Source organism: Haliaeetus albicilla, chromosome 12, assembly GCF_947461875.1.
Source record: "Haliaeetus albicilla chromosome 12, bHalAlb1.1, whole genome shotgun sequence".
NCBI lineage: Eukaryota > Metazoa > Chordata > Aves > Accipitriformes > Accipitridae > Haliaeetus > Haliaeetus albicilla.
The window spans coordinates 27,777,355-27,795,957 of record NC_091494.1 but is presented as its reverse complement, the minus strand read 5'-3'; the positions used below and the strand labels follow the sequence as shown (position 1 = coordinate 27,795,957).

At 57.5% G+C, this 18,603-nt stretch overlaps 1 protein-coding gene across 7 annotated transcripts in view; it reads left to right on the top strand.

Annotated features, from left to right (window-relative positions):
• Positions 1-2,095: 2,095 nt before the first annotated feature.
• The window catches only part of TLE3 (TLE family member 3, transcriptional corepressor), a 30,601-nt gene continuing 14,093 nt past the window's right edge, over positions 2,096-18,603 (top strand). For 3 of the 7 annotated variants that reach the window (XM_069798697.1, XM_069798698.1, XM_069798696.1), the window contains exons 1-7: positions 2,097-2,464; positions 2,962-3,095; positions 3,184-3,284; positions 3,407-3,470; positions 4,483-4,527; positions 12,953-13,015; positions 13,503-13,577. In XM_069798697.1, the coding sequence (XP_069654798.1) occupies positions 3,072-3,095; positions 3,184-3,284; positions 3,407-3,470; positions 4,483-4,527; positions 12,953-13,015; positions 13,503-13,577 (372 nt within the window). In that variant the 5' untranslated portion in view covers positions 2,097-2,464; positions 2,962-3,071. Of the gene's footprint in view, positions 2,465-2,961; positions 3,096-3,183; positions 3,285-3,406; positions 3,471-4,482; positions 4,528-12,952; positions 13,016-13,502; positions 13,608-18,603 lie in introns of all 7 variants that reach the window. The other 4 variants (XM_069798694.1, XM_069798695.1, XM_069798699.1 and 1 more) reach the window with 3 other exon arrangements.

Here is an 18,603-nt window from a genome sequence, read left to right as displayed (position 1 = left end):
ACAGGCGGTCTCAGGCGCTCCCCTCCCATGTGGCTCGAAGCACCGTGGGCCCACGTTTTCCCACGCTGACTTGCGCCGGTGCTCTCCCAGTGTCTGCTGGCCTGACTGGGGCTGCAGTCCCTGGGGGGTTCTGCACCCCGATGTGCACCCCGATGTGGGCCCCTTGCAGTGCGGGGGCTTGGCAGGGAGCTGCTGCCTCCACGGAGGAAAAGCACAGAAAAGCAAAAGGGAGGCAAATTAAACAAACGAGCGGGAGAGGGGGGAGATGATGATAGGAGGCCGAAAGGACGAGGAGGTGGGAGGGGGGAGCGCGGTGGCTCCGGCTCCGCGTGTTTAATGCCGCGCCGGGTTTCGCGTCGCTCCCGCCGCGTCGGCCCGGGCCCCACGTGGGGGCAGGGCGGGGCCGGCCGCGACGACCAATGGGCATCGCCCGGCCCTGACACTTCTTCTCACGTCAACAGCCGGAACGCACCCAATTAGCGGTGGGGCCGCGGAGGGGGGCGGGGGGGGGCTCCGGGCTGGGCCACCCCGCCCCCCCCCCGGCACCCCGCTCCCCGGGGGTTCAGCGGGGAGGCTCCGCCCCGCCCCCAACCCCCACCCGTGGGGGGGGACCCCGGCCCCCACTCCAGGAGCGGGGGAGGGGAGCACGACACACACATTACCTGCCCCCGGCGTGCCAGAGGGGGCGGCTTCGGGGGGGGGATGTTGGGGTTTGGGGTTTGTGTTTTGTGTTCCTCCCCCCCCCCTTTTATTATTTAAATGGATACGTTTCATTACTGGGGAGAAAACCTAAAATATTCCTTTGATACACAAAATCAAATTGATATTTAGCCTCTGCTTACTTTTTTATGCATGGCTGCCTCCGCCGCGCGGCAGTGACAGATTGTTTGAGCTGGGAGGAAAAGCCATTCCGAGCTAATTAAGCCGCCATGCCGGGCGGTATTTGCAAGCGGGGGGCTGAACAGCAGCGGCATTTGTCAGCGCTCACGGCCCCGCGTGGTTTTGATTGACAGCTCCCTTCCCAGAGCGGCAGCCCGGCGCGGCTCAACCAATGGTGTTCGAGAAAAAGGCCGCTCGGCTTTTTTTTTATTGGTCAAGGGGTGGGGCTTGCTGGAGGGCTCCCACGTGGGGCGGGGAGGCTCCGTGTGACGTGAGGGGAGAGGAGCCATTTTGTGCCGCGGAGCCGCGTTCAGTCGGGCCCACCCGTGGGGTCGCGGCTCCCCTCCCCCTCCCCGCGTTCAGAACTGCGGGGCGGGGGGGGGGACGGGACGCGACGGAGTGACACCCCCCCCCGATGCCGGGCCCGCCGGGGGGAGCAGGCGGTTCCCCGGGTGTGTCGGTCGGCCCGCTCCCCCCGCCCCGGCTGCGCAGAGCCGAAGCGCTTGGCGGGAGCCTGTAACGTTAATGACATTACCCGTGTTCCTCATTAAAGCCGCTCAGACTTGAAAGGAGGCGCTGGGGGGGAGCAGAAAGCCCCCCCCCCTTCCCCCCCGTCGCCAGTACCGGGCAGGGCCGCGGCCTCCGCCGGGCCCGGCACATCAAAGGGGCTCCGGGAGCGGGGAGGGATGGCGGAGGAAGGGCCGCCGTCCTCCGCTGGGTGCGGGAGGCTCGCCATTACCGACCGTTTTATCGGTATGGCGGCTGGCGAAGTGAAAACATTAAAGTGACAAAGCGGTTCTGTTTGTTTTATAGCACCTAATTGGGGCTGCTTTGCCGATCTAACGAGATTACCGGCAGAGCTATCCTTCACCGGCTGCGGGGCCCACGGCTCCCGCCGGCGGCGGGCGGGGGGCGGGGGGGGGGGCGGGGGGGAACCGAGCGGCCGCGGCGGGGCCCCGCCGGTTGGGCGGGGCGGGGGAGGTGGGCGGAGCTTCGGGAGCGGGCGGAGCTTGGGAGCGAAGTGGGCGGGGCGGGGGGAGGAACCCCGCCGCCGCTCTCGCTCCGTCGTTTCAGACACAAGCTGGCATTGTGACGTCGCCGCCCAGTCAGCGTCCGCTTTTCGCTTCTCTCTCCCCCCCCCGCCCCCTTCCCCTCTCCCCCACGTGGGTTCGCCGCGCCGCCATTGGTCGGCGGCGGAGCAGGCCGCCCGGGTTTTGTTCCCCCTCCCCGCCGCCCCGCTTCGCCCGAGCGCTCCGGCGGCGGCGCGGACCGCGTGCTCCGGCGCTGCCTCACTCCGCCGCCGCGATCGCGGGGGGCTCCGCTCGGCGGCACCGGCCTCGCTCTCCGCAGGGCGCCCCGCCCCACGACCGGGGACCCCCCCGCCACCCCCAGGCAGCGGCAGCGGCAGCATGGCTTGTGGAGTTACGGCGATGCCGGCCGGACGGAGCTGAACGGCCGCCCCCCGGGGCGGGGGAGCCGCGGCGGAGGCACCGCTCGCACTTCGCATGTCCGCGGCGCCCGGGAAGTCGGATGTGTACGGCCTTCTCCCCCCTCCTCCTCTCCTCCATGGCCGTCGTGCTCCGGCGTTAGTTCCTGGCTTTGCTTCCCCCTTCTTCTCGCAGCAGGAATACCGCGGGATCCTCCTTCCTCCGGGGCTGTTTTGGTTGGGTTTTGTTGTTGTTGCTGCTTTTTTTAATTTTTTTTTTGGGGGGGGGGGGGGGATTTTTCTTTTTTCCGAGAGCGAGTGCCGGAAAGGCGGGGGGGGAGGCGGTGAGGAAGCGGAGGACCGCGGAGCGAGGCGGCCCGGGGAGGCGGGGGGGGGGGGGGGTGTTCGGCACCTGGCCCCGGCGGTGCGCGGAGCGGCGGTTGCGGGCTGGGCTCGGCTCCGCGGGCGCGCAGCGCCTCCCCGGCGGTGCGGTGCTTTGCGCGGGGGGGGTGGGGGAGTGGGGGGGGGAGGGAGGGGGGGCGCGCAACGAGCCGGGCCGGCCGGGCCCGCTCTCTCCCCCCCCCCCCATCCACCCCCCCCCCCGCCCTCCCTCCTCCGCCCCCCGCACGGACTTTCCTCTCGTCTCTTTGTTCCAGTTCTCGGCCTCTCCGGGAGCGCTCCGTGGCCGGCGGGCAGCAGCGCACGTCGCGATCGCCGTAGCGAGGCACGGCGCGGCTGGCTCCAGTGACCGCGCCCCAGCCCTGCCATGTACCCCCAGGGCCGGCACCCGGTGAGTCCCGGCCCCCCCGACGCCCCCCCCCTCCCCACCATTCCCCCCCCCCCTCCCGGTTCCCGGCGCTGAGCTCCTCTCCCCACAGGCTCCGCACCAGCCGGGCCAGCCGGGCTTCAAATTCACCGTGGCCGAATCCTGCGACCGGATCAAGGACGAGTTCCAGTTCCTGCAAGCCCAGTACCACAGGTGAGCCCGGGGGGGGGCCGGGGCGCGGCTGCGGGCAGCGCCGCTCCCCTCCCCTGCCTTCCCTCGCTCTCGCTGCCCGCGGGGTCTCACCCCTCTGCTCTTACACCCCCCCCCCCCCCCAGCCTGAAAGTGGAGTATGATAAGCTGGCGAACGAGAAGACAGAAATGCAGCGCCATTACGTTATGGTAAGAGACTTTAATCAGATTTCGGATCAGGCTGTAAATGTCATTAGCTGGTAGCCCAGCCGTGCGTTGGGGAAGAGGGGGGGACGGGGACGGGGACCACCTCCCCAGAACGGGCAGCTGCCCGCCCAGGGACCCTGCCAGCCCTCCGCGGTGCCCCCGCTTTGGGCAGGGAGGGGGGGCCCGCCCGCCTGCCCTGCCCTCGCCCGCCGCACTCGGCTGGTGCCAGGGCGCAGCGGAGACCGAGGCGGCTGGAAGTGCAATAGCAAGTTTCCTGTTAACCCTCTTCGCCGGCGCCTGCGGCCCCGGGGGTTGCGGCGGGGGGGGGGGGGGGGGGGGGGCAGGAGGAGCGGCCCCGAGCTGGGGGGGGGGGGTGTCGGGGCTGCCCCCCCTTGTTGCCCCGGGGCCCTTGGTGGAGCGCGGGGGGAGGGGGGAGGCCACCCCGGTGCCTTCCCAGGGCACACCCCCGCCCCCTCACCCCCCCCCCCCCCCACTTCCCGGGCAAAGCGGGCTCTTTTGTTGCCTCTTTTTTTTGCGAAATTTGCACCGCAGGGCCCCGGGGTGGGATCGGTTGTGTCTGTAATGGGTTCGGCAGGACCCAGCACCGGCCCTTCCTGGGGGGTAGGAAGGGGCCAGGGGGCTCCCTGCGCTCCCAGCAGCAGTGCTGGACCCTGGGGGTGGAATAAATCCACCCCCCCGGTGAGAAACTCGGTTTTTGGCCAGACTACGGGCTGTACCTGTTCTGCCAGGGCTGTGCAGACGCCTGTCACACAGCTCTGCGCCTCTTTGTTTTTCTAAGTAGCTTAGGAGGAGAAAACAGGAGTAAAAAGGAGTGTCCTCTTGTTAAATGCATGCCAGTTAAACCCTATAAACATCTGCTTATTATAAGGTATAATTTCCTTGGCTACGAGTGCTTTAAGCGCAGTTTTGACCGGGATGCTTTCTGGTAATGACCTTATGCAAATATCTTATGTTAAATTAATTCAAATTCTTCTTGGCTCTTTTTATTCCCCAGTACTATGAAATGTCGTATGGTTTGAATATTGAAATGCACAAACAGGTGAGTAATTTAAAGGGGGGAAATTGTGATTGATTGATCTCCTGTTGCCCTTTTCTCAACCTGAGATAAAATAGGCCCTGATTGCACTAAATGGGGAATAAGTGCTGAAGTCAGGGATGTGACTCCAGGTGAGATCTCGTGGCCCAGCAGTTATATCGGGAGCTGCACGTTGATGGCAGGCTGGTGGGGTTTTTTGCCTATATTCAGGAGAAACTCAGGCTTTGGAAAGAGTGTTTATGAGAAGAGGTGAAAATAGCTTTGCCTTCCGTGCTGGGAGGTCGGTACCTGGAATAGCGCATTCCCGGCACTCGGAAAATGCTGTTATCTCCTGTGTTTTCCTCTGGTTTTGTTGTTGGTACAACACGACCGTTTCTAAGGTCATACTCTCCGTGCTGTAGCGTGAGACTTAGAAGGGAATTATCTTCAGGGATACTGATATCTTATGGTGTGTTGCTCAATGTCACGGATTTGTCTTTGCATCTGGAAAATGAAGCAATGTTTGGTCCTTTTTTTTTTTTTTTCAGTCTCCTCTAATATGTAACTTGCCTGGAGGAAAAATATAGAAGGCCATAGCAGAATGTGGTGTGCCACCTTGATAAGATTATAGTTAAAGAGCCTAAAGGCTGGGCACATGATGGTAAAACTTAAAGGAATAAAGTTATTATTGAGATTAGACCTGATTATTTGTGCTGCTGCTGCTTACTGGTTTTAGAAGTAGTTCTAATTAAGAACTTAAGGCAGATATAAGTTGACATCAACTTTGCCATTCGCAAATCAGCCCCATTCAACTCCAAAGTGGTTTTGCTTAATAGCAGCATCGCCCTCCTTAGTAAGAAAATGTTGTTAGCTGAATGATGAAATTCAAAGCAGCGTGTCTGTGAATCTGCCTCTCTTCTTCTTCGCACACACTTCCCTGTAGCTTTCTGGTACGTAGTCATAGGGTAACGAAAATAATTACTGCTTAGTCTTCATTTTTTTAAAAATATCTTCTTCCATACAGATAATCCCAACTTCTTTCTCTTCATTGCTTCTGCCTGGACAAAAGCGTCCTCGTGAGGCAGCGCTGCTTGCAGGGAGCCCCGGGGGGGCTGCCCAGGAGCCCCGGGTCCCCCATGCCCGGGGTAAGCGGGGGCACGTGGGCTGGTGTACGGCTTGGCGAAACCTCGGGCACCGTTTGCCTTGGTGCAGTCAGAAATGCCCCTGAATGCAGAATTTTTGCTTAGGCCTGTGGTGGCCTCCTGCGAGGACCCCGTGCCTGTTTTGCGTGCGTCCAGAGGGACACGGACCCCGCGGCCTCTTCCGAAACGCTTAAAGGACTGGAGTAACGCAAGTGCAGGCTGCTTTCGGGAGGGGGAACGCCTCTTACCACCTGGTTGCTCGGTGTTGAACGGCTTCACTCTGTGCAAACACTGGGAGATGCTGAAATAATGCAGCAAGATATCGAGCTTTTTCTCTTGATCGAAGCTTTGGAAGCAGTTGCTGTTTCCCGAGACGTGCAGTGTGTTTTCCACCGGTGCACAGTTGCAACCAGAAATTGATCTGAGAGGTTTTGCACTATGGGATGAGCGTCAGGGCTTGGGGGTGAGAGCCCCTCACGGGCTCTGCCTTCGTCGGCGTGTGGATGGAGCGCTCCGCCATCCGCTCCGTCTTGCGGTGTGACCACGTAGCGTGTCTTCCCCGTGGTGTTTGGCGAGGCAGAGCATCTGGGATGGTTTCGGAGGGTAACTGAGGAGCCTCAAGATGCCCAGGGGCGGTTTTCCGTGGGGCTGGTGCAGGCAGAGCCGCCGCTGCCCTCCCTGACCCGGATTTTGCAGGGTGGCAATTCCCACGCCGCGGCGTTCGCAGCCCGGGGAGGCCCTGCGTGGTCGGTGTGCCTTGCTGGGAGCTTCGCTGCCTTGCAACTCAGCAGATAAATCTTTGCCGGATGATTCCAGCCTGCGCCGAGCATCCCCCGCCTGCTTTAGTTGTTCCTGGTGACATATGCTGCGTGCCTAGTGCTGGGCTGATGGGGGAAGTTTGGGGAGGTGAAGCTGTCTTGTTATTTAATTGACAGCAATGTGCATGGTGCTGGAGGAAAACAAAGCCGCCCGAGCTGCTCCGAGCGCGCTTCCAGGCGAAAATGGGGCGAGAGGGAGCGGAGGGCCGGGAGAGCTCGGCCCGAGCGGGTGCCCGGGGAGGGTTTGCCCCTCTTCTGGGCTGCAGCATCCCCCCGAAAGGCATCCCGCCGCTAATTGCAGCGTGGTCCTGCCTGCATCTGGTTGAGGGTGGCTAGTCCTGAACAAACAAGTTTATCAGCTGACCTGTTTAGCGGTTGACTTGTGTTTATCTGCACACAATCAAGTAGACTGAAGTGCTTGAATTATTCATGCAGTGTCCTGCCCTCCAGACTTGACTGCTTGTGATTACATCTGCTTGAGACAAACATTGATGGATACTTCATCTTTAAGCAAAAGGGGATTGTCTGTCTGTGGGCTTATATAACAGATTATCTCTTCTACGCTGAATATTAAGTGTGTGCATATGTGGCCGCGTGTGGTTTTTTTTCCTTTCTTCTCGTTTTGTTTCTTGTTAAGAAAAAAATGTAGTTTCATAAACAACTCCATATGCAAGGAAATATTTAGGAAGTGACTACCCACTTTGTTGCATATAACGCAGTGAATTGCTCCTTACATCAGTCTTCCTGCTGAATGAAGCGCTCTCTTATCCGGGCTCAGCTTTCTTAAACCTGAGGCCGGTCGGGAGTTTTCTTTTTAAACCTGAGCGAAACTCTTTCTTTAAGGTTAATTGATTTTTACAAAAGAAACTTTCGTTCCTCTGTTGTTTTTGCATTGTTTTTGTTCAGATCTCTGTAGATAATCACCGAGTGGAGTCAGAGGGAATCACGATTCCAAAAGAAAAACTAATTTTGCGTGGGGAAACGAGACACCTCGGAGGGGAGAACCTTTGTGCTGATTTTTTTTTTTCTTTATGGCTGAGAACTCTCCACATAAGCACTTCTTGTTTTCGTGCTTAAACACTTAATGCTTGGAACAAACCTAAACCCTCCTGACACTTCAGGGGAAGAGAGGCATGCTTTTTTTTTTTTTTTTTCTAGAATATTCCAAGAACACAATATACTTTCTGTCATGCTTGTTAGCAAGGAGTGCCAGGTAATAATTTGCTAAATACTTCAGAAGCCAAGTAATTTGTTAGTGTGATACTGTCAGGTCTCCTAAGGTAGAAGGGAATAGCTGTCAGCCAGCTTAACCTCTCCCTCCTCTCCTTGGCTTTGTGGGAGCCCCGGCTGGGTTTTGGGGGTCCCGGGTGGGTTTTGGGGGTCCAGAATCTGCTCTGCCCCCCCGAAGCCCTGGTGCCGGTGGTAATTCTGTAATGAGGGGTTGTGGCCCGCCCCTCCACACCCCCTCCCTGAATTTAATTCTCATCAGTGAAGCTCTCCACTTTGCTAATAACGATAGCAGCCACAAATAGCTTTCAACATGCCATTGACAGCCTGGTTGGAGAGAGCACTTGAAATAGTGGTAGACAGCTGAAAGTACCCATAATTGTGCGCCGGAGTGAGAACCACACTGCTCAAGGGCCTTATTTTCATGTGCTTAAAGAGACAATATCCTGGTTTCAACAAATGCTTCTGGTGCTTCACCGGTGGTGTGATTTACTCCTTGCCTTTCTCCAACCGCCTCTGCCACCTTCTTCCAGGGCTGAGGTTTGGGGGGGAGCGTGCGCAGCGTGGGGGGAGACCTGGGGCGGCTGAAGGAGGGTTGTGGTGGTCTGGACCCGTCTCGGGAAACATCATTTGGAATGTGTGTGTGTGGAGGGACTTGTGGTTTTGGAGCCAAGGAGGAAGCTGGGGGCTTGCGAGTGGGTGCTTATCCCTGGGAGTTGTTAGTGAACCATGGGATGATGCTGGTGGCGCATTCCTGCATCCCGTAGACCGTTGCCTTCGGCAGCCCTACCAACCTCATTGCTCCAAGGGTTTAAGCTTGCGGTGGAAAGTCTTTATAAAGTTTTGCTATGTTTTTCAAGGGGAGGAAGGGTCAGCTGAGCGATGCCGCGCATTCAGCCCCTTGTCTCCAGCCTGCATCCCACCGTTTAGTTCAATAAGCAAGGGCAGGTTGGAGTGTGGTCTGGTGTGGCCCAGTCTGTTCTGAGACTGCACGTGAGATGGCCTGGTCTGGTGTACTGGTGTGATTCACTTCAAAACCACATAGGTTCGTGGAGGGTCTCCCTGGGTCGGGGCATGTATGCTTTGTGCAGGGCGTTTGGGAAGGCTGGAGGTGCTCCCTGCAGAGTGGCAGCTGCGGGGTGGGTTTCTGCAAGCACCTCCATCTCCAAAGCGTGGCTGAGCGCTGGCCCCAAAAGTACTGCTGAGCGCTGGGAACCCAGGAGGCGTTTGGGTCCGGTCCTGTGCTTCGGGGTCCTGCCCGAGGGTGCTGGGATCAGCCCAGGGCAGCCCTGCAGCTGCCGTTCACCTGGTCGGCTAAGGACAAGGCTAATATATTTTGGCACAGCGAGCATCTCTGTTGCCCAGAGCAATGTCTGCAGGGTGTTGCACTGGGGTGCAGGCTCCCTCCCGCACCCCCTTACCCCAGTTCAAGGCTGGGGGGCTCTGCTTGCATTCATGTGCGTCGGGGGATTTTTAAGGTTGCTCCTTCCAACTCTGCTCTCCAAATCCCGCGACTGACGGCTGGCAGCGTTATTTTTAAACTTCCCTCTGCCATGTCCAGGTGTAAAGACGAGGGGATGGGGGGACAGGGCTGCTGGGGAGAGACAGCCCCGCAGCTATTTAACACCATGCCGCTGCGCGCTGCAGTAGCCGGAGCCCCTGCCTGGATCTTGACTCAGCTCCAGCAGCGGCCCTCAGTGCCCTTAAGTACTTTGGGTGCTGGTAGCGGCTCTGGCCATTTTAAGAGCAAGTGACAGAACTCGCAGCCTGTGGCCAAGCGGTCTGTCTCTTGATTTATAACCAGTGCAAATGTTTTCTCTGATTTCCCCGCTCCCCGCTTGCGAAACACCACCCCAGAAGTGTTTCTTGTCTAGCAGCAGGTCAGATTCCTGGCAGGGGCGGTGGGGGATTAGTTGGGATTTCAGGTTCTCCTGACTCCTTGCTCTTTTTAACGAGCGGCATGGAGCCGCCGTCAGCATCCTGCTGCTCGGGGTGAGCGTCTCGGGAGGCGATCCCATGGGTGCCGATGCTGGGCTGCACGGGTGGGTGCCTCTCCTCGGGTGCCCTATGGAGCCCCTGGTCTTTTATCCACCGCTCATTTGCAGCCCCCATCTCGGTGATGTACATACACTGTGGTCCGGCGAAGATGCAGGGCGTTGGGAGGGGATGCAGAGACTGGGATTGCCATGGCAACCTGCAGCGGGGGAATGGAGGTTTTTCTTGGCAGGAGCAGCTGGGGGGGGCGGGGGGGCTCGGGGGGCTCCGCCGCTCTGGGGCAAGGTGATGAATGAGCCCTGTTACGGGGAAGGTGTCAGACATGAAACCCTCCCCTGTTCCTGGCGTGCTGGAGGATCCCCTTTTGCTCCCGATTAAAATTTAATGGGGACAACTAGAGTTTAATATGCTGGGCAATGGGAAAAGTTAAAGTGAGCAAATATTTAAAGATTATTGAATCTCATGTTAACAGGAAGCCTCACAGTTGTAAACATAGTATTTTGGACATCTAATATCTTCTTGCTTGCTGAATCCCACGTGGGAAGCCTCTCTCTTTGCAGACCGTGAAGTTTTTCTTCAAATCTTTGTTGGAAGTTTGGGCAGAATTGGATTTAAACGTGGAAGCGATGGGTCATCGTGTGTCTTGTTTTTCTGGACTGTGTTAGTGCTTGATGATGCCTGGGGAAAACCCAGCACCTTCCCTCCCTCCTCCGTGGAGGTGGCCTGTTTGGATGCTGCATTTTTTCCTTTACACCTAAACGACCTTTGCGACACAAAGCCGGAGGGGCTGCTTGTGCTGGCACCGCTGTTTTCACCTCAAATAAGGATTGAATTTGTTCTAGAATTTGTTGGGGGCTGGCAAGAAAGAGCTTACAGGAGAAGCAACCGTGCTGGAGGAGCAATGTGCCGAGTGCTTGTTGCGTCCAGAATCCAATAGGTTTCATCTGAAGGAATAAATATTTAATGGAGCTGCAGTTTATATATAATCTAATCGATGCGTCAGTGCCAAAAAGGCCTTTAAAGAGGTTTACCTATCGCTGAGCAATGCCTGATGTGAGCACCAGGGTGGTTATCGGTGGCGTTGCTGCCACTTTGAATTGGCACTGCTTTGCCAGGGCAGCTTTGCTGGGGCGGCTGGCGGCACGCATGGTGCCAGCCCGTGCTCCTGCACCGCGCTCCTTCGGACACTGCACCGTGGCTGGGCTTGATTTTTGCAGTTTTAGCTTGCAGCCCGATTTTGTGGGCGCAGAGTGGTCGGCGGGTGATGCACGCATGTTGGGTGTTTAAAAACTTGCACTGGCCAGAGCCCTTTCCTCTGGGCAGGGAGTATCACGCCTTTGGCAGCCGCCTGATGAGCCCCACATCCTTGCTTTCGGGTCCATGATAATCCTGGCAGCTGCAGCACTTGCATCGCTGTACCAGCCAAGGTACCTGAGTCCAAATCATAGCCACTTCCAGATGCCTCCGCCTTGACACGGCGTGCCAGCACGTTCCGCTGACCTCTGGAAAGGCTAATAAAAGCATCAGGTGTAACACGATCACCGGGGTGCTTTCAGAAAAGACGATGGCCAGAAATATCCCCGTCGCTTTGAAGCTGAAACTGGCGATGCCGGTGCAAAGGTGCTGCTGGAGCAAGGAGCGGGTGGTTTGTAGGGACCCCTTGCAGCAGTCCCTGAGCTCCAGTAGCCCTGTGGTCTCTACAAGGCGGTTCCCTCGGTGGGAGTGAGTCGAGGCTGGGGGAGATTGGGGTTTTCCTGGCATCTCCTTGCTTATGGTCATCTTGGGGCATGTTGGTTGTGCTTGTTAGGTTAGTCTTGTAGTAACACCAGCATGCCCCAGCCACTGCCCAACTCCTCAAAGCCAGGGTTGAGTGTCTGTTGGTTTTCTTCCTCCGAACTATGACATTTAGATTTTTTTTCTTGCAGTATGTGAGAGCAGGTGGAGCTGAGAGCTTCTCTCTGGGTCGGCACTCCGCTGGGGCTGGGATTAAAAATCAGAGCTGCTGTAGGGTGCATCCTGGGGACGCCTCGAGGCCGAGCAGTGGGGATCAGGGAGGGCGAAGCCTCGGGGTGCCAGGGATGGAGGCAGTGATTTGGGGAGCACGCAGGGACTCTCTGAGGCAGGGGTGGATGCTGGCTGTCTTGGGGAGGAGGCACCTTGCTGATGGGGAGGCTGGAGCGAGACCCAGTTAATCACTTATGTTATTGATAACGAGCTGCTCAGGGCTGTCGGAAGGAATTTCTGGGTGTTTGATTCTGCGCCAGGGCTCGGCTCCGGCCATTGTTGCGGCGCTGAGTCCTCGCGGCTGCTTGGGCTGTGTTTGAGTTGGACCAAAATCTGTTTTAACAGCTGCCTCGGCCGGCCGAGCAGCCGGCGTTAACTCTTGGGAGCCGGGCAGCGGTGATGCAGGCAGCTCCGTGTGCCGAGCGGGAGCATCTGTGGGGTGCGCAGTGCGGGGCAGGACGGCACCTCCTGGCTCTTCCCAAACATGTGCTGGGGTTATCACTCAAGGAAAACATTACTCCCAGTTAATGGAGATGTTGCAGAAACCACAGTTTGACAGCATAGGTTTGTTGTTAAGCTCCTAAATCATGTGGTCAAACCGATGGGCGTAAATGGTTACGGGTTAAGTTTCTTGAGCACGATGCGAGGATGGTGGAAGGAACCCGAACAGTGCTGAGATCAGAGCAAGCACCCACCAGCCCTTGCTGTTGACTAAACACTTGCTACACGGGGTGGTGTGTGTTTGCCGAGGTTTCTTCTGAAGAAACTCGACGCCCGCAGATAAGCACAGGGAGTGGAAAGCGATGGCGAGGGGCTGTCCCTTGCGTGCTGGACGTGCAAAATTGATTTTACATGATCTGGCCTCTTTGGAGAGGAGCGGCTGTTCTAAGGATGGAGAGCTGTGCTAGTGCCTGGCTATGTTTTCCTGAAGCCAGGGAAGTCCAGGCTGGTGCAAAGCTGCTGGGGCTGGCTCATGACACTCGGTCCCATGATGGGAAGGGGACCAAAGTGTCCTCAGAGTGCTGGTGAGCACAGAGCGTGCACGAAGGCACTTTCATTGCCTCTTTTGGGAGTTGCCGCTTCCTCTTACGTGGCCAGGTGGGGAAGGGGGATGCCTGGGAGGGGACGGGGGGGGGGGATGCGCAGAAGGGGATGGGGAGGGGGATGCATGGTACTGCTGCTGGGAAGCTTTGTGCAGTCCACAGGAGGTTGCTGGAGGTTGCTTGGTGCTGACTGTTGCTTTTTCTTCTTCCTTTTTTTCAGACAGAAATTGCTAAAAGACTGAATACGATTTTAGCCCAGATCATGCCTTTTCTGTCACAAGAGGTAAGGACTTTTTAACGCCCCAGATGGGGGATGCTGCTTCTCCTGGGGGTCTCCCCAGGAAGGTAGTGCCGTGCCCCTTGGCGGGGGGGGGGAGTGTCCCATGAGAGGGGCACAGACCTGGTCCCACCAAACCCATATTTAGGGGGAGTGGGGCTGCTCTGGGGTGCCCCTTGAGAAATGAGGCTCAGATCCTGTGTGCGCATTGCAAAACCCTTGGGGTGGGGGAGAGCCAGACCCCATGAGGGGCTTTGCTCAGCTGTAGAAGTCTGTGCCGAGCCTGCGAAGCAAAAAAGGCTGTGAGGGGCTGCTCCAGCTCCCCCGGCACGCCGTGGTCCGTAGAGCAGGGAGGTGTGCCCAGGCTGCTGCTCCCATGAGCAAAATATAGATAAAAAAACTAGGGGTGACCAGCTCCAGGGCTGGGGGTCCCACCTTGGCTCGGTGCCCCCGTGCCCGGCTCTGACCTGGCCATGCACCTCTGTCCCTGCAGCACCAACAGCAAGTCGCACAGGCTGTTGAGCGTGCCAAGCAAGTGACAATGACGGAGTTGAATGCTATCATCGGGGTACGTGGACTTCCCAATCTGCCTCTCACCGTGTGTATACCCCTTTTATTCCTATCATTTACCATAACCAGAGGCAATCCTGCGCTCAGCCGGGGTTAAAGAAGGGCGACTCGCAGCCCCCCGGCCATCCTGCGGCCCCCCCAGACCACCAAAACTCCCCCAATCTGGCATTGAGCGAGATGGGGGGTGGCAGCCACTGCTTGGGCAGCCCAGTCCCCCTCCTTGGGCACTAATGCACCACTAGGAGCCTCTGCCAGCCAAATTGGATGTTTTCCATGAGACTGGGGAGTGTTTGGGGAGCGGAGCGGGGCCGGGTGCCCGGCAGCCCTCCTGGAGCCCCCTGAGCCCAGGCATGTCTCTGTGTGTGCTGTTGATGTGAAATGTGCTGTAAACTTGACGGAGTTGTTGTTCCATGCATTGACTTACCCGCTCCCGTCTTACCAGGCTCTCTCTCTCAGATCTTGGGCGTTTTTTAAGACTTAACAGTTTTTTATTGTCTCTTTAATTGATGTAATGGTCTCAGTCCTGCAGCAAACCTGCTCTCTGTTGGAGCTTCCTTAACCCTGGAACGTCGGCATCCCCAACCAGTGTCCTGGGGAGGTGGCTCCAGAGCTCTTCTGGGTTTTGGTGTTTGTTTTCCAAAAAATACTGATTTTTAATTTATTTTATTTTTTGAGTCACTATTTGCACTTCTTAAGCTACAAGGATCTTTGCGATTCTCTGTGTTTAACTTGCTTTTATATACCTTTTTCTGGTTTTATGGGTAGCACTAAGTGTAGAAATGTGCTCCAGGCTCCTGCAGCCCTTGGGACTGAGGAAAGCCTCGGCTGCAGCAGGATCCCTCGTGGTGGGGCTGGTGCGGCAGTGGCACTTGGAAGGGGTCTGGCCACGGGACCGTGTCTCGTTGGGTCCGTGCCGGGGTGGCAGGCAGCAGCGGCACACAGCTGCCTGGCCTCCTGCCTGCCGCTGCCTGCACTTCGCACCTTCCCAGCGGGCTGGGAGGTGAGCTGGTGGATCCGTGTCAGAGACAGAAAGTGAGGGAGATGCTCGGCTTTGATGAGCTGCTTTAAGTCACAGCCAGGAGCCCAGGCAGCTAGAGGCAGATATTGGAATTCAATTAAGGTAAATGAGCGGGGCCCGTGACCCCCATTTTCAAGGTAATTGCTTCCTCGGATCAGAGCGAGTGTCATCCCGTCATTAGGCAGCCAGGCATTTAATCGCTTTGCCTGACGAACTTTCAGGAGGCAGGAGTTATGGGCAGCCGGGGGAGCGTGGGGCTCATCTGGGCGGGCAGTGGGGACCATCTCCTCCCAGTGCGCCTCGCTGAGGGAGGGACCTGGGGCGGCAGCTGGCGGGAGGGTGGGGAGCGATGCCCTGCGCTTTGACGGCTGAAGAGGAGGGTAGAGCTTGTCTCTGAGATGTGCTGTGCACACTCTGGGCAGATGTGGAGCTGTTTTGGGTCACGGGTCCGTGCTGCTTGGTGGCTGCTGCACCTGCCCCGGTGCCCCCCCGAGACACGAAACCAAGAGGGTTTTGTTGGGTTTTTTTTGTTTTGTTGGTTTTTTTTTTGTTGTTTTTTTTTTTCCCCAGCAAACAGGATTTCTCCCCTTTGCATGCAGCGGTTTGTTATTGTAGGCTTGCTCATGTGGGGCAGATCGCTTGTGTGTGTTTGCTCTTCTCGAGTGGAAGAGGGCAGCGTGCTGGGGCGTGCGCGGACCCCCACCCTCTGGGTCCCATGGGGATGCGCTGCCGGGGCGGGGGGCCCGGGTGGCTCTGCTGTCCCCTGCGATGCCTTGCAGTGAGAGAGGGAGATGCTATTTATAAACTGCACCAGCATCTTGGTGCAGGTGCCACAAACAAAATCAACACACACAAAAAAACCGCACCAAATCATTAAACCTTCTTTTTCGCCCCTTTTGAGGTCAAGAACTGTTAATTTTATGCATCTAGGCCATTGTCTCACAGTTCCTCTGCTTCAGGCTTCTGTGAAATTGAGCCCTTGATTTGGTTATAGCTCTGGAAATGATTAGACTACTTTACTAAATTTAACGCAAGTGGTGAACTTAAGTGGTGAACCATTAAATCGGTTAACAAAGGCATGAAGCATGATGTACATAATCCAATTAAAAACACTCTACATATGAGATATTCCTTGCCAGCCTTTCTCATAAATTGTAACCTCCTTCATATCTTAACCATATTTGTCTGGCACATGCTGAGGGACCCCAGAAGGAAAACATCTCTGTGTCTGCACATCTCCAACCAGCTCCTCTTGCCTGGCTCAGACCTGCGGGCTGGGCGACGCTGATGTCCCCGCCGTCACCCGGGGCTGGGTTTGCAGTGCCTTTGTCCGCAGCCCCGTGCTGCAGGCTGGTGTCCTGGGCTCTGCAGGGAAGTCAGTCCGGTTTGGAGTCCTGCCAGCAGATGAGAAGCCCCAGTGCAGAATCCTGAGCGGGTCTGATCTTGCCCTTTAGCTTGGGCATGCTGGGGAGGTGTCGGGAGAGTCCCTGGCCCTGGAAGGCTGCCCCAAGTCCTCGCACGTACCGCACTGTGTGCGTGGCTTTGTCGGGCAGGACCCTGATCCCGCTCAGAGGTGAGCACCCCGTCTCGTCCTTGCTGCAGGCGCAGGGGTGTTTTTTGGGTGGTGAAGGTGGCAAAAGAGCTCCTGCGGCTTGCCCTCCCCCAGGTTATTTGCAACAAGCCTCCACATGATGTATTTTTGAAAAACAACCTTTTTCAGGGAAGGGAATAAGGGGCAGGGGAGGGAAGGTGGGCTTTTCAGCGGAGAAGATGCCAAGTGAGCAGCATTGCTGAGCTCTGCTGCATCCCTCTGTGCTGTGGAGTCCCAGGTGGGTTTTATCGCTCTCCGTGGAGTCTCCAGGATGTGATTCTCGAGCGCTGCATCGACCGCTCCCTGGACCGACACGCACAAGCATGGTGGAGCGATACGGCCAGGAAGGACGGCGGAGACGGCCGTGGGAGCTGCTAGCAGAGCCTGGGGATCCTCCAGCACTCATGCGGGCACCCTCACCTGCAGCGGGGACGGGTGCTGGGCTTGTTGGCTTGTCGTCTTCTTGCCACAGGAGTGACCTGCCTGGGGCATGGCTCCTTCCAGCCGTGCCAGGATAGAGGTCTGCAGCCCCGAGGTGTGATCTTCGTTGCCCTGTGGAGCTATGGGCAGCCCAGCTGGACAGAGGCATGAGGCTCCAAACCAGAGCTGCCTGGCGAGGAGACTTTCCAAATGGATTCTGCTCACCGGTTCCTGCCTGCCAAAGGGGAGAAAACCACCTTTAAATGTTATCTCGGACCACAGTGGGATGTTTTGTCTTGACGTTTGTCTCCACCTGCCCTGTGCTGGAGCAGGGCTGCTGCAGGGGGGCTCAGACCCTGCGGGGCCGGTCCCCTGCAGCTCACTGGGGCGTTGGATGGATGTATTTGCTGGCAGTGTTTAAAAAAAAAAAAAAAAAAAAAAAAAAAAAGAAAAAACAAAACAAAAAAAAAAAAGGAAGAAACCAGCAGTCTTCTGCTCCGCTGGAGGGTGAGGCTCAGGGTGGTGATTCTTCCTGCCTTCCCTGCTCGGCCCCAACTGGGTGCTGCTACAGTTGCTCGTGGTAGAGCTATGTTTTTTCCTGGGACCGTGCCAAGGCTGTGACCCCTATCGATGCCACTGGGCTGGAGTGTTGCTGCGTGGACCCAGGTTGCCCATGAGACCGTGCCCCCGCTTCTCTGGGGCTCGTGCTGCTGCAGGGGATTGTCACCCCGGAGTGGAAAGCTACCGGGAGGAGCCTTATGCAGTGCAGATATTTGTGGAAGTCAGAGATTGCTGAGGATAAAGCATCGGATCTTTGTGCATCCCAGCCCCATGGTCATGGGCCCTGCTGGAAAGCTTGTAGGAGAGGAGTCTACTGTGCTGGAAAACCATCAGGGGCTGTTCTCCAGGGTGATGCTCTGATATAATGGCCAGCTCTGCCTCTCACTTAAATGGGTGGAAATCACATGAGACTGGGACTGTAAAGAGCCTCATTGATTTCAGCAAGAGCTGAGGCTCTGTTCCTCTTGCTTTGGTGTCGGAGGAATCGATCTCTGTACGTGTGTGTGGCGAGGAGGCAGGGACTGTGCTCCATGCTGCCGAGGGACACACCAGCACGGTGCTGGCACCATCCGGCAGAGCCCCTGGGGCTGGGGACCCCCCGCTGCGAGCCCTGGTGCTCCCCTCGTCCTGCCAGCAAGCTCTCCTTGCACTGCTGCCTCGCACTCGTGGGTTTGAGGATGCCTCCTCAAATGGCGGTCCTGAGGATGCTTCCCCCTCTCTGCCCCGTGGATGGAGCAGCCCAGCAGAAGCCAAAAGCTCCTTCTTTTGAGGACACAATGATTTATGCTTTTCCTATAACAGCACTGCAGAGGCCTAATTGCCTTCTCGATTTGGCTTCTGCCACAGCTGAGACCTCTGCGCTGCCCGGAAGAAGCTGCGTTTTAAGATAATGCATCTCCTCTGCCTGAAACTGCAGCTACTGCCTTTCAGATCTGACCCCAGCTTGCACCCTGGGTTGGGGATTTCCCTCTCCCCTCGCACAAGGCTTAGAAACCAGAGCCTGGCAGGTGTGGGTCGCCCACCCGCTTTCCCTGCACCCAGCTCTGCCCCGGGCAGCGAGAGGCTGCTCCGTCCCGCTGTGCCCATCAGCATGTGACAGCAAGTCACCCCTTCCTGCTACCCCCTAAAATAGGTCCTTCAGTCGGGAGGTGGGTGGAAGCTGTGTTTCCCCTGAAGACATGGCCTTGGTGTGTGGGGGGGTGTTCCAAAAAGCTGCATCCTGGCTTCTGCTGCAGGGGCTGGGGGGGGGGCGTTTGCAGGGTGCCCTCGGCCTCGCTGGGACTGTGGGTCTGTATGCACAGCTTTGCAGCAGAGCTGCGTGGGGGAGCTGCCAGCACGGGGGGGGGGGGGCTGCAGGCTGGAGGGCACCAGCCTTGCTTGAGGGCAGGAGGAAAACTTTTCAAGTGCGCCTCCCATGCGCAACAGGGTCGAACT